The 17116-nt window shown below is 48.0% G+C and overlaps 1 protein-coding gene across 1 annotated transcript in view; it reads left to right on the plus strand.

Moving 5' to 3' along the window:
- DCHS1 (dachsous cadherin-related 1) overlaps nucleotides 1-17116 on the plus strand; it is a 108102-nt gene that overhangs the window by 58631 nt on the left and 32355 nt on the right. The window contains 2 exon segments of the mRNA XM_083170616.1: nucleotides 4211-5080; nucleotides 11338-11451. Of these exon segments, the coding sequence (XP_083026742.1) occupies nucleotides 4211-5080; nucleotides 11338-11451 (984 nt within the window).

Raw genomic sequence — 17116 nt, forward strand, 5'->3', positions numbered from 1 at the left:
TGGAGTCCGGACGGGTGGCGTTCCCGGACTATTAAAAGTCTGGCAACTGGGCACACTCAGCAGCAGTGGCAGGCAGTCCCCCTGGCCCCGGCGCGGTGGCGCTGATAAACAGTGACACCACGTGAGGATGCTGCGAGAACGGTGACGCGCAGCCGTCTGTAGCCGACCCGAGTGTGCTCTGCCTGTGCGTGGCACACTATGCAACATAACTGCTTCCAAAGCAGGCGCAGCCCGGGCTGACTCTTTCCAGAACATGACCAAAAGCTCCTCAAAGACGCTGGCGCCGTTTTTTTTTTCCTACTTCAAATCTTTATTTCATATTTCATACAAATTACAGATACAATCACATAAACATGTAAACATACACACATATACTGGTACAGATCGTATGGCAGAGAAATGACCCAAACAATGCAGAGGAAAAAAAGGAACATAATTAATAGAAAAAACAGCAAAAAACAATATCTACTTAGGGGCTGCGCTATTCAACTAACCACATCGGGAGAATATTAGCTCGGCATAGTCAGAGCCGTATAGGGAACTACTGTAATCGAGTCGTTTACCCCTAATTGGTACAGCACTATATCACATGAGGAATACATTGGGCTTGTTGTAGGAGAGGGAACTACTTAACCTTCCTCTGAGTTCATTTGGATGGGGCAGAGTCCGATGTCAATATAGTGAAATAGTTAGATGTGTAATTATTACTTATTAATATGGAATATCTCTTGGCCTATCCCGGACTATTAAAAAGATGCTACAGTATCGGTGGGCCTTTATTCTTCAGTTCTACCTGAATAGTATTGTGTTTATCATGGTAGTAAAATGGTGTCAATCAAGTGTCGTCATTTTATCGTGTAGGTGAGTATTTGTGTGTCGCGTTATATCGCGAGCGTCATACAAAATTAATAAAGTGTCCAGGAAAGAAATAAAAAGAAAAAAAAAAAGCAGAGAGAGTATATATCTATTCCCCCCCCCCCCCTTTTTTTCTTAAAGTTAGAGAAAGCGATATCCTTCGTCTTGCTTACGTGTAAGTGACTGGCCATCGAATATCAATTCAGCATGAGGTGTATAATTTATGAATCTATCGTGGCTTTATAGCCGTGTACCGAGGTCGTAGATATTACTATCCTATATCCTATTTATAACTCTAAAAGTGTAATGTGACGTCTATCTCTATTTATCGTGGTTATTGACCTGGAGAAAGGTAGAATTTGCCCAGTATTGCCAGATCTTGTCGAATTTAGCCCTGGTGTTCCCTTTAGTATATATAGTTTTTTCTTGTCTATAGGTGTAGTTGACGAGTGGCGTCCATTTATTATAATCGGGGCCTTTATTAGACACCCATGTTCTTGCTATTATTACTTTTGCCAATGAGCAGAGGTTAATTATATAGGATCTTTCATATCCCAGAATTCTATCTCCTACTATCCCTAGTATGCGACACTTGGCAGATAAGACTTCCTTCGCGAGGCCAGTATCCGCCATAGTTTGAATGACTCTACCCCAGAATTCTGCTACAACCTGACATTCCCATAACAGATGTATGAAGGTACCCAGGGCCGGCGCCACCACTAGGCAAATCTAGGCATTTGCCTAGGGCGCCAGCCACTGGAGGGCGGCACTTCGCCCTTTGTCTCTCGCATGGAGGCTGCAGGGGTGTCCGTGCCGGGTACCTGCGGCGCTGTGTGATCTGGCGGCGGGGTCCCTGCAGTGATGCGCGCTATCCGGCAGCCAGGCGGCGGTGCGGGAAGCGCTGCTGGGTTTTAAAACATTCCGCATGCTGATTGGCTGAGATTCAGCCAATCAGCGTGCGGCGAGTTTTCAAACCCATCAGCGCTTCCCGCGCCGCCTGGCTGCCGGATAGCGCGCATCACTGCAGGGCCCTGAAGGTACCCGGGAATAATCCACACTTCGGGCAGGTTGCAGATGCTCTGCCGGCGAACTTGGATAATGTAGTGGCGGATATTTATGCTCTATGGAGAATGTACAGTTGTATCTGTTGTACAAAGAGCGTTTGTGGCTTTCGCTGCAGAGGACTTTGCCACTGTCCATTCGTCTTCCCCCAAAGTCCCCAGGTCCACCTCCCATTTCTCCCTCAGCTTACTTAGCCCATCCTCATGTCGCTTCCTATCCAAGGTACAATACAGTCTAGAGACTACTTTTTTTCTATTGTTAGATCTCAGTATCAGTTTAATCGGGGAATCGCCAAACGTTGGTGGTTGACCCAGAGAGTAGCCAACCAAAACGCTTCTCAATTGTAGGAAGCGGAAACGATGTGTATGCCGTATTACGAATTCCTCCCTCAGCTGTAGAAAGGATTTAAGACCCATTGAGTTATACAGCTGGGAGAGGGTCGACACAGTATAGGGGTGCCATGCTTCTTTGATCTGAAGATCTTTAAATTCCTTATCTGATCTGGCGCCGTTTTAATTACAAGGGTGGCTGGTAACAGGCCAGTTCTATTGTGCCTCCACTGCCTACCAATGCTGCCCCAGTAACAGCAAGTGCTGTGCTCCAGTCTACAGCCCTCCTGTGGCTTCTGCTGTGTGGCAGACTGGCAGTGGCTGTCTGAGGAGCCCTAAGTTGCCCCCCTGGCCCCTGCTGGCAAAGAGCATGCAATTCCTGGCATCGAGCAAGAAACCCATAGCATCGACCATGTAGGTAAGCGGCACTTATGTGACATAATATGTAATAGGCATTACGTGTTTAGTATAATGTGTGATGGGCATTATGGTGTTTGGTATAACTTGTAATGGGCATTACGGCATGTGGTGTAACATGTAACGGACATTACGATGTGTGGCATAACGTGTAATGAGTATTATGGCATGTGATATAATATGTAATGGATGTGTGGGGTGTAATAGACATAACGTTGTACATTTTTGATTTACGGCGTGCACTGTCCCTATTTTTATTTTGTCTGGCTCCTACATTTTTATCCTGGCTTCTAGATTTAATAAATAAATTGTCAAGCCCTGGCATAATGTGCATTGGGCATCACGGTGTGGCATAACATGTAATGGGCATCATGGTGTTGGCATAGCATGTAATGGGCATCCCGGTGTGTGGCGTAACGTGTAATGAGCATCATTGACTGTGGTGTAATGGCATCACCATGTGTGGCGTAATGTGCATAGGGCATCACAGTGTGTGGCTTAATGTGTAATGGGCATCACAGTGTATGGCATAGCATACAATGGGCATCACAGTGTATGGCGTAATGGGAATTACGGTGTGGCATAACGTGTAATGGGCATCACGGTGTGGCATAATGTGTAATGGGCATTATGGTGTGTGGCATTATGGTATGCAAAGTCAATACTAGAATTGAAGCAAAGGTTAAAAGCCATTTTAAGGTGGGTCAAGGTGGCGGGGCTGGGTCAATGGGTGGGTCAACGGGCGGGCCACTGTCCGGGAATCTCTCAACAAAAAGGTGGTAACCCTATAAGCCACAGACCATAATGTCCATTACATATTATGCCAAACACCATAATGCCTATTAAAAATTATGCTGCAAAAGTGCTGCATACCTACATGCTCATTGTCAGGGGTCCATGCTCATTGCCTGGGGTTCAATGCTTGTTGCCATGTGGGATTACATGATCGTGGTAACTGGGGGACAGCCGCCGCCAGTCAGTAATGACAGCCATTGACAGCTGGGCAGAGAGCAGGGGGCTGCCCAGCTGTATTCAGAGCACTGCAGGTCCCGGCTATTTTAAATAATACCCCTTTCACACCAGAAAATGCAGGGACTTACCCAGAAATATGGTCCCAGGATCATAAATGGCCTGTTTGGAGAGTGGGCCTGGAGCTGTAGCTCCATCAGGCCCATTGTTAATCTGGCCCTGGGTAAGCGCCCATCCCAGTTCTGGACACATTACATGCCACACGTCCTCATTTATGATGGAAGAACACTAGATACCGCGGGGACTGTATATGTAGCGTGCGGCCTCTTTCTGCCATACGGCAACATCAGATTTACTAAGACACGTGCTGGTCATGCCCTGAGCAACCAATCAGATTTGAGTTTTAATTTATTGCACTCCAGAGAATGAGAGCTAAAATCTGATTGGATGCTTCGGGGATCACAACCTCTTGTCTGTTTTAGAAGCGTTAGTAAATCTCGCATCAGCGTCTGTCTGTACCGAGTTGCGGATGGTTCTAGATTGTGCAGAATCTCTAACATGACTTTGTTCTCCCATAGGTGGAGACCCATCGCATGACTTCTCCCTGGATCCCACGTCCGGAGCACTGTCAACGTCACGCGCTTTGGACCGGGAGTCTGTGTCTGAGTACCGGCTGGCGGTGCTAGTCCAAGATTCCGGCACGCCACCTCTAAGTGCCACCACTAGTGTCACCGTCTCTTTGCTAGACCTCAATGACAATGCTCCGTCCTTCACCGCAGCATCCTTCCATGCGGAGGTTCCAGAAGATACCCCTGTGGGCAGTACAGTCCTGCAGCTGACCGGCCTAGACCCTGACCATGGTCCCAATGGTCAGATGACGTTCCATCTCTCTAATGGTACGCAGGGCGCCTTCCATGTAGACGGTCTGACCGGACACATCACCACCGCCATTCAGCTGGACCGTGAACGCCGATCTTCTTATACCTTCCTGGCGTGGGTCATGGACTCTGACCCCTGCGGCCCACGCAGTACGGAGGCCACTGTGACAGTGATAGTGAAGGATGTCAATGACAATCCGCCGGCGTTTCTGCGCAGTCCTTTCCACCTCAATCTGTCCCGTAACACCCCTATAAAGCGGACACTGGCTGCCATGAGAGCGGAAGACAAGGATGCTGGCGCTAATGCTTCCATTTTGTATCGTCTGGCCCCACATTCATCTAAAGGAGGGTTTTCTGTGGACCCCTACACGGGCGAGGTGCGTCTACTGGAGCCGCTACAAGACATGGGTCCACGAGAGCGCACAGTGTTTGTGCAGGCCTCCGATCTGGGAGAACAGCCACTATCAACCACGGCGGTTCTGGTCATCCACCTGCGAGAGGAGGCGCCACGGGGTCCACGCTTCCCACGAGATGCCGTTGAGTTTAGCTTGTCTGAAAATAGCCAACAAGGTAACGGGATAGAGGAAACCACAGATGGGTCAGTGCAAAGTGTTACACAAACCGGCAGTGTATCTACTAGGCACTGAGATCAATAGGGATGAAGGTATAGACTGGTACTTGTTTCCTAGCACGGCGCCCATGGCATACCGTACTTAGTGGTGTGCAATGCGTGCGATGCGATGCAATATTCATGTTAAATTAACAGGAGTGCTTGTACAAAAATATCGCATAGCATTGCATGTTAGCAAATGGCATGCGATGCGATGCAATTTTTAATTGTACAAGCACCCTGATGGGTGCTTACAATGTTAAATGCACCCCCATTGTCAACGCCACCCCCACTATCAACGCCAACTCGAAGCGTGGCGAGCGCAGCGAGCCCGTGAGGGGCGACGGTACGCATCCTCCGACCTTTTCATACCCCCACTATCCACGTCGGCGCAGAGTTGAATTTTGACGGTGTGGCAAGCGCAGCGAGCCACCGTGCCCGAAGCGTGGCGAGCGGACGTGGAATACGACCCCGAAGCGTGGCGAGCGGATGCGGAATACATGTAAAGTAATCCGTGTCCGCTCGCCACGCTTCGGACTCGATGGCTCACTGCACTCGCCGCACTTTCTAAAATCAACTCCACACCAACGTGGATAGTGGGGGTATGAAAAGGTTGGAGGGCGCGTACCGCCGCCCCTCGCGGGCTCGCTGCGCTCGCCACGCTTCGGGTTGGTGTTGACAGTGGGGGTGGCAGTGCCAATGGGGGTGCATTTAACATTGAAAGCATTGCTTGTACAATTAAAAATCGAATCACATTGCATGCCGCTATATTGCATGCAATGCGATGCGATTGTATAAGATGTACTATGATCAAAACATTGGTCGCCGTGCTAGGAAACAAGTATCTATAGACTATAATTTACACCAGCACAATTATGTCTGATACCATCACCCCCCCTCCTCTCTGATACCATCGCTGTTGTCTCTCTGATACCATCGCTGTCCCTCTCTCTGATGCCATCACAGTCCCCCTCTCTGATACCATCGTTGTCCCCTCTGTTACCATTGCTGTCCCCTCTGTTACCATCGCTGTCCCCTCTCTGATACCATCGCTGTCCCCTCTCTGAAACCATCGCTGTCCCCTCTCTGATACCATCGCTGTCCCCTCTCTGATACCATCGCTGTCCCCTCTCTGATACCATCGCTGTCCCCTCTCTGATACCATCGCTGTCCCTCTCTGATGCCATCGCAGTCCCCCTCTCTGTTACCATCGCTGTCCTCTCTCTGTTACCATCGCTGTTGTCTTTCTGAAACCGTCACTGCCTCCCCTCTCTGATACCATCGCTGTCCCTTCTCTGATACCATCGCTGTCCCTTCTCTGGTACCATCGCTGTCCCTTCTCTGGTACCATCGCTGTCCCTTCTCTGTTACCATCGCTCTCCCTTCTCTGATACCATTGCTTTTCCTTCTCTAATACCATCGCTGCCTCGTTTCTCTGATACCATCGCTGCTTCGTTTCTCTGATACCATCGCTGTCCCCTCTCTGATACCATCGTTTTCACTTCTCTGATACTATCGCTGTCCCTTCTCTGATACCATTGCTGTCCCTTCTCTGATACCATCGCTGTCCCTTCTCTGATACCATCGCTGTCCCTTCTCTGATACCAATGCTGTCCCTTCTCTGATACCATTGCTGTCCCTTCTCTGATACCATTGCTGTCCCTTCTCTGATACCATCGCTGTCCCCTCTCTGATACCATCGCTGTCCCCTCTCTGATACCATCGCTGTCCCTTCTCTGTTACCATCGCTCTCCTTTCTCTGATACCATCGCTTTTCCTTCTCTAATACCATCGCTGTCCCTTCTCTAATACCATCGCTGACTCCCCTCTCTGATACCTTCACTGCCTCCCCTCTCTGATACCTTCACTGCCACCCCTCTCTGATACCTTCACTGCCTCCCCTCTCTGATACCATCGCTGTCCCTTCTCTGATTCCATCGCTGTCCCTTCTCTGATTCCATCGCTGTTCCTTCTCTGATTCCATCGCTGTCCCTTCTCTGATTCCATCGCTGTCCCTTCTCTGATTCCATCGCTGTCCTTTCTCTGATACCATCGGTGTCCCTTCTCTGTTACTATTGCTCTCCCTTTTCTGATACCATTGCTTTTCCTTCTATAATACCATTGCTGCCTCCCCTCTCTGATACCTTCACTGCCTCCCCTCTCTGATACCTTCACTGCCTCCCCTCTCTGATACCATCACTGTCCCTTCTCTGATACCATCGCTGTCCCTTCTCTGTTACCATCGCTCTCCCTTCTCTGATACCATTGCTTTTCCTTCTATAATACCATTGCTGCCTCGTTTCTCTGATACCTTCGCTGACTAACCTCTCTGATACCATCGCTGTCCCCTCTCTGATACCATCGCTGTCCCCTCTCTGATACCATCGCTGTCCCCTCTCTGATACCATCGCTGTCCCCACTCTGATACCATCGCTGTCCGTTCTCTGTTACCATCGCTCTCCCTTCTCGGATACCATCCCTTTTCCTTCTCTAATACCATCGCTGTCCCTTCTCTAATACCATCGCTGCCTTGTTTCTCTGATACCATCGCTGACTCCCCTCTCTGATACCGTCACTGCCTCCCCTCTCTGATACCTTCACTGCCTCCCCTCTCTGATACCATCACTGTCCCTTCTCTGATACCATCGCTGTCCCTTCTCTGATACTATCGCTGTCCCTTCTCTGTTACCATCGCTCTCCCTTCTCTGATACCATTGCTTTTCCTTCTATAATACCATTGCTGCCTCGTTTCTCTGATACCTTCGCTGACTCCCCTCTCTGATACCATCGCTGACTCCCCTCTCTGATACCATCGCTGTCCCCTCTCTGATACCATCGCTGTCCCTTCTCTGATACCATTGATGCCTCATTTCTCTGATACCATCGCTGACTCCCCTCTCTGATACCATCGCTGACTCCCCTCTCTGATACCATCGCTGTCCCTTCTCTGATACCATCGCTGTCCCTTCTCTGATGCCATCGCTGTCCCTTCTCTGATACCATCGCTGTCCCTTCTCTGATACCATCGCTGTCCCTTCTCTGATACCATCGCTGTCCCTTCTCTGATACCATCGCTGTCCCTTCTCTGATACCATCGCTGTCCCTTCTCTGATACCATCGCTGTCCCTTCTCTGATACCATCGCTGTCCCTTCTCTGATACCATCGCTGTCCCTTCTCTGATACCATCTCTGTCCCCCTCTGATACCGTCACTGCCTACTCTCTCTGATACCACCGCTGTCCCTTCTCTGATACCATCACTGTCCCCCTTTGATACCGTCACTGCCTCCTCTTTCTGATTCCATCGCTGTCCCTTCTCTGATTCCATCGCTGTCCCTTCTCTGATTCCATCGCTGTCCCTTCTCTGATTCCATCGCTGTCCCTTCTCTGATACCATCGCTGTCCCTTTTCTGATACCATCGCTGTCCCTTCTCTGATACCATCGCAGTCCCCCTTTCTGTTACCATCGCTGTCCTCTCTCTGTTACCATCGCTGTTGTCTTTCTGATACCATCACTGCCTCCCCTCTCTGATACCATCACTGTCCCTTCTCTGATACCATCGCTGTCCCCTCTCTGATACCATCGCTGTCCCCTCTCTGATACCATCGCTGTCCCCTCTCTGATACCATCGCTGTCCCTCTCTGATGCCATCGCAGTCCCCCTCTCTGTTACCATCGCTGTCCTTTCTCTGATACCATCGCTGTCCCTTCTCTGATACCATAGTTTTCACTTCTCTGATACCATCGCTGTCCCTTCTCTGATACCATCGCTGTCCCTTCTCTGATACCATCGCTGTCCCCTCTCTGATACCATCGCTGTCCCTTCCCTGTTACCATCGCTCTCCCTTCTCTGATACCATCACTTTTCCTTCTCTAATACCATCGCTGTCCCTTCTCTAATACCATCGCTGCCTTGTTTCTCTGATACCATCGCTGACTCCCCTCTCTGATACTGTCACTGCCTCCCCTCTCTGATACCTTCACTGCCTCCCCTCTCTGATACCATCACTGTCCCTTCTCTGATACCATCACTGTCCCTTCTCTGATACCATCGCTGTCCCTTCTCTGTTACCATCGCTCTCCCTTCTCTGATACCATTGCTTTTCCTTCTATAATACCATTGCTGCCTCGTTTCTCTGATACCTTCGCTGACTCCCCTCTCTGATACCATTGCTGACTCCCCTCTCTGATACCATCGCTGTACCCTCTCTGATACCATCGCTGTCCCCTCTCTGATACCACCCCTTTCCCTTCTCTGATACCATTGCTGTCCCCTCTCTGATACCATTGCTGTCCCTTCTCTGATACCATCGCTTTCCCTTCTCTGATACCATCGCTTTCCCTTCTCTGATACCATCGCTTTCCCTTCTCTGATACCATCGCTTTCCCTTCTCTGATTCCATCGCTGTCCCTTCTCTGATACCATCGCTGTCCCCCTCTGATACCGTCACTGCCTCCCCTCTCTGATACCGTCACTGCCTCCCCTCTCTGATACCATCGCTGTCCCTTCTCTGATTCCATCACTGTCCCTTTTGCTGACTTTGCTGCCTCATTTCTCTAATACCATCACTGCCTCATTTCTCTGATACCATCGCTGACTCCCCTCTCTGATACCATCGCTGTCCCCTCTTTGATACCATGGCTGTCCATACCCTCCAACATTTGAAGGGCAGAAATTGGTACACATTTAGGAAGGGGCGTGGCCATGGGTAAAGTGGGTGTGGCCTTGGGTAAAGTGGGCGTTGTCACATCCCCAGGGACCCTGCCCCCTGGCCCAGCAATTGCTGCAGCTCATGTCACATGGTGGCTTGGTGTACTGCTAGCATATTAAATAAGTATATTTAATACTTATTTAATAAATAATAGATAAGTATAATAAATATACTTAATTAATATGCTAGCAGTCCACCAAGCCACCATGTGACATGAGCTGCAGCAGGGGCACATGTCACATGATGGACAGAGTATTACAGAGTCAAGTGAGGAGATTTTATTATTCAGTCAGTGCAGCCTGAGCCACAGAATTGACAGCGGGGCAGAGAGAGCTGTCTGTGCGCTGCCTGGCTGGATGGGTATGGTCTCCTGCGTGCTCTCTCCCCACTGTGCCCTCCTTTCACTGTATACCCGCCATCTTTATACTCCCAAGTTCTCCAGAACGGAAGACACCCGTGGCGGTCTCCCGCATAGCCAGCCGTTACCTTGCAGAGTGATGTGTACACATGCGCCCAGTGCACCCAGGCTGATGTCGGCGCCGGGATCCCATGGGACTCGGAGGAGATCGGAGTGCGGTCGCCGCAGGGGGGGTGTAGTAAGATGGCTGAGTAGCGGCAGCAGCCTGGTCTATTTTCAATTATCCCACTGGACGGCCGCGAGCCAATAGGAGCTCCCGGTCCAAGCAGCCAATCATGAGCGGCTGCCGGACCGCGAGCTCCTATTGGCTCGCGGCCGTCCAGACTAGGGAGAATTGATAACAGCGTCGGACCAGGCTGCTGCCGCTGCTTTGACATGACTATACGGCAGAAGTCAGAAACTAGATCCAGCCGGGCAGCGTACAGACAGCGCTCTCTGCCCGGCTGTCAATTCTTAAAAAAATCGGTACATTCGGTACAAGTTTAATTTGCCGGTACAGCTCGTTAAAAAACGGTACTGTACCGGCAAATTTGGTACAGTTGGAGGGTATGGCTGTCCCTTCTCTGATACCATCCCTTTGCCTTCTCTGATACCATCGCTGTCCCCTCTCTGATACTATCGCTGTCCCTTCTCTGATACCATCGCTGTCCCTTCTCTGATACCATCGCTGTCCCTTCTCTGATACCATCGCTGTCCCCTCTCTGATACCATCGCTGTCCCCTCTCTGATACCATCGCTGTCCCCTCTCTGATACCATCGCTGTCCCCTCTCTGATACTATCGCTGTCCCTTCTCTGATACTATCGCTGTCCCTTCTCTGATACCATCGCTGTCCCCTCTCTGATACCATCGCTGTCCCCTCTCTGATACCATCGCTGTCCCCTCTCTGATACCATCGCTGTCCCCTCTCTGATACCATCGCTGTCCCTTCTCTGATACCATCGCTGTCCCTTCTCTGATACCATCCCTCGCCCCTCTGCTGATACCATCACTTGCCCCTCTGATACTATCACTGTCCCACCTCTGATGCCACTGCTCTACAACCTTTGATACTACCATGTATCTAGTTTCTGTGTTTGTCTATTACAGGAGTGGTGGTTGGGGCAGTGAGGGCTGCTCACACGGGTGGGTCATCTGGAAAGATCACTTACAGCTTCCTCAGTGGAAATGAGAATGCAGCTTTCAGCATCAACCCAAGTACAGGTAGACTCTCCTTATATCATATATTATATTTATACTACACGTACTCTCTCCTTACATCATATATTATATTTATACTACACGTACTCTCTCCTTACATCATATATTATATTTATACTACACGTACTCTCTCTCCTTATATAATATATTATATTTATACTACACGTACTCTCTCCTTACATCATATATTATATTTATACTACAGGTACTCTCTCTCCTTATATCATATATTATATTTATACTACACCTACTCTCTCCTTACATCATATGTTATATTTATACTACACCTACTCTCTCCTTATATCTCATATTATATTTATACTACACCTACTCTCTCCTTACATCATACATTATATTTATACTACACCTACTCTCTCTCCTTATATCATATATTATATTTATACTACACCTACTCTCTCCTTATATCATATATTTTTTTTTTTTTTTTTTTTTTTAACTGATATATTTTATTCAATTTAACATTTAATATACAGTTTACAATGTTCAAGCGTATCAATAGACACATATACATATATATAGTTCGAAATATTCAGCTTTACAGTTTTATAATTTGCATAGAACATTTTGACATTTTTCAGAACATTGGAATTTCTATTTTCAACTCAAAATTAGTTACAAATCTTAAAATTATGAAATGACATTAAAACAAGACAAAAAAAAAAAAAAAAAAAATAAATAAATAAAAAAAAAAAAAGTAATAATTGCCCGGAAGGTTTTATATATATATTTATATACATATCATATAAAGAAGAAAAACAAAACAAAACACAGTTAAGTGTTTCCCTTATCCCATCTATTCTTATTTACAGAGGACATATATAATATTCAGAATACATATTGATCAAGTTTGGCACGTTTTTCCCCACCATGTAGAGATTGTGCATAAACAAACCAAGGGTTCCAAATCTGAATAAATTTTACGGATCTATTTTGTAAAAATGCTGAAATCTTTTCCATTGAAGCAATAAACCAAATTCTATTTGACAAGATCTGAGACGAAGGGGGTTCTACGCATTTCCAATGTGATGCAATAAGACATCTTGCTGCACTTAATATCTGGTTTGCTAATTTTTCTGATAGAGGATCTAGGTAGTTTATTGGATGTCCTAGCAGGAAAGACCATGGATCCCTAATTACTAGAGAAAGGATTATATGCAACATAAAAAGCTTGAAATATGCATGCAAATATGCATGAAAAATACTTAAAATATGCTTGAAAATTGTTAAAATATGGTACATTACATAATAAAAAAAGCTATTTTTAACTTATTATTTGAAAATTAGCATACAATTAGTTGCAAATAAACCTCAAAAATAGGCCCACAGCATCTGCAGATGTCTAGTGCTGTACACAGGATTTTTTTCTCCCTGGCTGCTACAGCAGACTGCAGCGTCCTAGGCTCTTCTTGCATCAACTGCACGGAGCCTCATCTCCAGCGCCGATGGATCAAATGTCAGCATAGCGTGTGAGGGCGGCGCAGTGGAAGGCTGCCTCCCTGCACCACATATTCACTGTGACACTGCATTTCCTCCGCGCCACGTGATGTCACAACCCTTCCGCCTGCCTCCTCTGCTGCAGAAGTCTGTCTCTTGGTGTCAGGGGCAGGCAAAGAATCAGGAGCTTCATAATGGTATCCGCCCCGACTGACTTTTATCAACATGGATTGGCAGCCTAGAGCAGTGTCAGACATAGCGTACATCCAAGGTTCCCTACACTGCACACATATTGCCCCAGCCTGCACACTCTACCACTACCTGGCCAGCAGCAGCAGGGAAAGCAGTGATGTGACTCGCGGGTGGGAAGAGGACGGGGCCTAAAATATGCACCATCACTAGATTTTAGGTAAAATATGCGGTACTTGTTTCCTAGAACGGTGCCCACGATATTGATCTTAGGCATCGCAAAGATTACCGCGATTTTACATAGGGAACAATGTTAAATGGCCCAATTGACCCGATTTCACATAGGGAACAATGTTAAATGGTCCACAGACCCCAAATAGCCACTCTGAAGTGTGAAATGGCCCCCCCAATTGTTAACGCCACCCCACGATCAACATCAACCCGAAGCGTGGCGAGCGCAGCGAGCCCGCGAGGGGCGGCAAAACGCGACCTTTTCATACCCCCACTATCCACGTCGGCGTGAAGTTGAGAATAGAAAGTGTGGCGAGCGCAGCGAGCCACCGAGCCCGAAGCGTGGCGAGCGCAGCGAGGGGACGCGGATACCTTCACAGCTATACGCGTCCCCTCGCGGGCTTCACAGGTATCTGCGTCCCCTCGCGGGGCTCACTGCGCTCGCCATGCTTCGGGCACGGTGGCTCGCTGCGCTCGCCACACTTTCTATTCTCAACTCCACGCCGACGTGGATAGTGGGGGTATGAAAAGGTCAGAGGACGCGTACCGCCGCCCCTCGCTGGCTCGCTGCGCTCGCCACGCTTTGAGTTGATGTTGATCGTGGGGTGGAGTTAACAATTGGGGGGGGGCATTTCACACTTCAGGGGGCTATTTGGGGTCTGTGGGCCATTTAACATTGTTCCCTATGTAAAATCGGTAATCGCGCTGGTCGCATCGCACGCGATTTACATTTTACCATGCATTTCTATGTAAAATCGCGGACATCGCATCGGTCGCATCGCATGCCATTATAATGGCATGCGATGTACATGCGATGCCCGCGATGGGCGCCGTTCTAGGAAACAAGTACCAAATATGCAATAACCAGTGAGAATAGGCAAAATATGCAAATGCATATGCAAATATGCAAATGCATATAATCCTGTCTCTACTAATTACAGTAGTTAGCAAAACCTTACTTAATAGATTTGCTACTTTGTTCCAAAAATACTTAATTTTAGGACAAGTCCACCATATGTGCAAGAAAGAGCCCAACTCGTCACAGCCTCTCCAGCATAAAGGTGAAGCAGAGCTATACATCTTATTTAGTCTAACTGGAACCAAGTACCAGCGATAATAAATCTTATATGCATTCTCCTTAACCAGAGTAGAGATAGAATTTTTGGATAATCTCTCACGGATTAGTGACCAAGACTCTTCATCTGGGGGGTCTCCCAAATCTTCCTCCCATTGTCGTTCAAATTTGGAGGCGGGAGATTCGGATGAATGCAATAACAGATTATATATTGACGAGATCACTCCCTTCTTAAGGGGTTCATCTAAACATATACGTTCTAATGGTCAGTGGCGTAGCTTGTTTTGGGGCGCCCCCCCGTCGTTAATGGGGGGCGCCCCCACTCCCCGCCAGTCTTCCCAACCCCCCCCCCCCCCCCCCGCCCCGCCGGCCGGCTTACCTGTCTGCGCGTCCCGGGCGGTGTGTCAGCAGAGTGGTCTGGTGTAGCAGCACATTCACCCTTACACTCTGGGCCAGTAGCTGCATTATTGGACTCGTATATCGGGCTGGGCACATGCAGGGTCCCCGCACTTTCTGTCCTGTCCAACGCGCTGATGCATACCTCCCAACTACTCCCGGCGCCCTTCCTGGCTTCAAGTAATTCTATGCAGACAGACCACGATAAAATGGCCGCCCCCATACCGCAGACAGTTTCAGAGAACTGTTTGCTTTATGGGACGGCCATTTTATCGTGGTCCGTCCCCATAGAATTGATTGTAGCCAAGAGGGGAGCCGGGACGCGCAGACAGGTAAGCCTGCGGGGGATGGGGGGCGGGGGCATTACTATAGCACCGCAGGCCCCCAGAGCCCCCACATGCACAGCGCCCCCCCGCGACCGCGGGGGCTGCGGTGCTATAGTTACGCCCCTGCTAATGGTATATTATATATTATATATTATCAGGGGCGGATCCAGGATAAAATGACAGGGGGGGCACCATGATAAAAGAGGGTTTAGGTGGGGGAGGGGCGGTGTTAGTGGTGCCAGTGTACATGCTAAGAGAGCGGCAGAGAGAGGGTGGGAATGGGATTAAAAATAGGCCCTGGCATTTAAAGTGCGCAGGCCCACCATGGCAACAAAAGTGAAGGATGTAGTTGTGCGCGCGCCTAAAGCGCGCTCCGGAAAAGGGGGTGTGGCCACTCAACAGGGGGCGTGTCCTTGAGTGTAGTGTACAACAACTTCTACACATTATGCAACAAAATACTAGACCCCATTATACTTGCCCCTTACACATGATGCCAAATGGAATGAGCCAAAATTCATATAATGCCACACGGATTGAGCCACAATTCACATAATGCCACACGGATTGTGTCAAAATTCACATAATAACACATGGATTGAGCCAAATTCATAAAATGCCAAATGGATTGAGCCAAAATTCACATAATGCCACATGGATTGAGCCAGAATTCACATAATGCCACACAGATTTAGCCAAAATTCACAATACGCTTCATAAACAGGGACATTGTCCACCAAAGGCGCGCATTAAACATTTACACCATAATGTCCATTACACGTTAAGTTACACGCCATTATATCCATTATGTATTATGCCAAACACCATAATGCCTATTAAAAATGATGCTACATAAGTGCTGCTTATCTACATGCTCATTGCCAAGGGTTCCATGCTCATTGCCAGAGGTTCCATGCTCGTTGCCATGTGGGATTACATGCTCATTGCCAAGGGGGAATACATGCTCGCGGTAAATGGGGGACAACCGCCGCCAGGCAGAAGTGATAGCCGCTGACAGTGGCAGAGCCTGGCTGTATTCAGAGCACTGCAGGTCCCGGCTATTTGAAATAATACCCCTTTCACACCAGAAAATGCATTCCCAGGTTGGCTCCTTTTACACCAGCCTAGTCCCTGCATTTTCTGGTGTGAGGGGGAGAGAAAACCACCCCTCCCCCCTTTAACCAGTTATCTCATTTAACCGGCTATATCTTTGGAACCAACTAACCCATTTACATGAGACAAGTATCATATTGAAGAACTTTTGAGTGGGCTTTGAATGATTTTGGTCCTGTGAAACTGGAACGTTTGGTTCCAGAGTAATCTGCCCTCAAAGAACATGAACAGCCATGAAATTACATTTAAAAAATAAAAAAATCGGTTTACACGCTATATCTCTGGAACCGATTGACCGATATGGACCAGCCTGGTATCATATTGAAGGCCCAGCGATTTGGAATTTAATTTAATCAATCATAAGCTTCTCTGATGCCAGGGGGGGGAACTGGCAGCCTTCGGAACCGGGTGGGGGTCGGAATTGACGGGTCCCATATTATCCTATGGAGAAAAACCGTTACAGCTTTGCCAGGCGATATCTCTGGTTCCCGGGGGGCTAGAGACACGGGGCTGGGCTCGTTGGAAAGCCCTGGTCCTCAGCTACAAAATGAAATGACAGGGGGGCACGTGCCCGGGTGCCCCCCCCCCTGAATCTGCCACTGTATATTATATATTCTAACTACAGGTACTCTCTCCTTATATCATATATTATATTTATACTACACCAACTCTCTCCTTATATCATATATTATATTTATACTACACGTACTCTCTCCTTATATCATATATTATATTTATACTACACCTACTCTCTCCTTATATCATATATTATATTTATACTACACCTACTCTCTCCTTATATCATATATTATATTTATACTACACCTACTCTCTCCTTATATCATATATTATATTTATACTACACGTACTCTCTCTCCTTATATCA

The sequence above is a fragment of the Crinia signifera genome, chromosome 2 (genome assembly GCF_055691185.1).
Source record: "Crinia signifera chromosome 2, ASM5569118v1, whole genome shotgun sequence".
In the NCBI taxonomy this organism is placed as follows: Eukaryota; Metazoa; Chordata; class Amphibia; order Anura; family Myobatrachidae; genus Crinia; species Crinia signifera.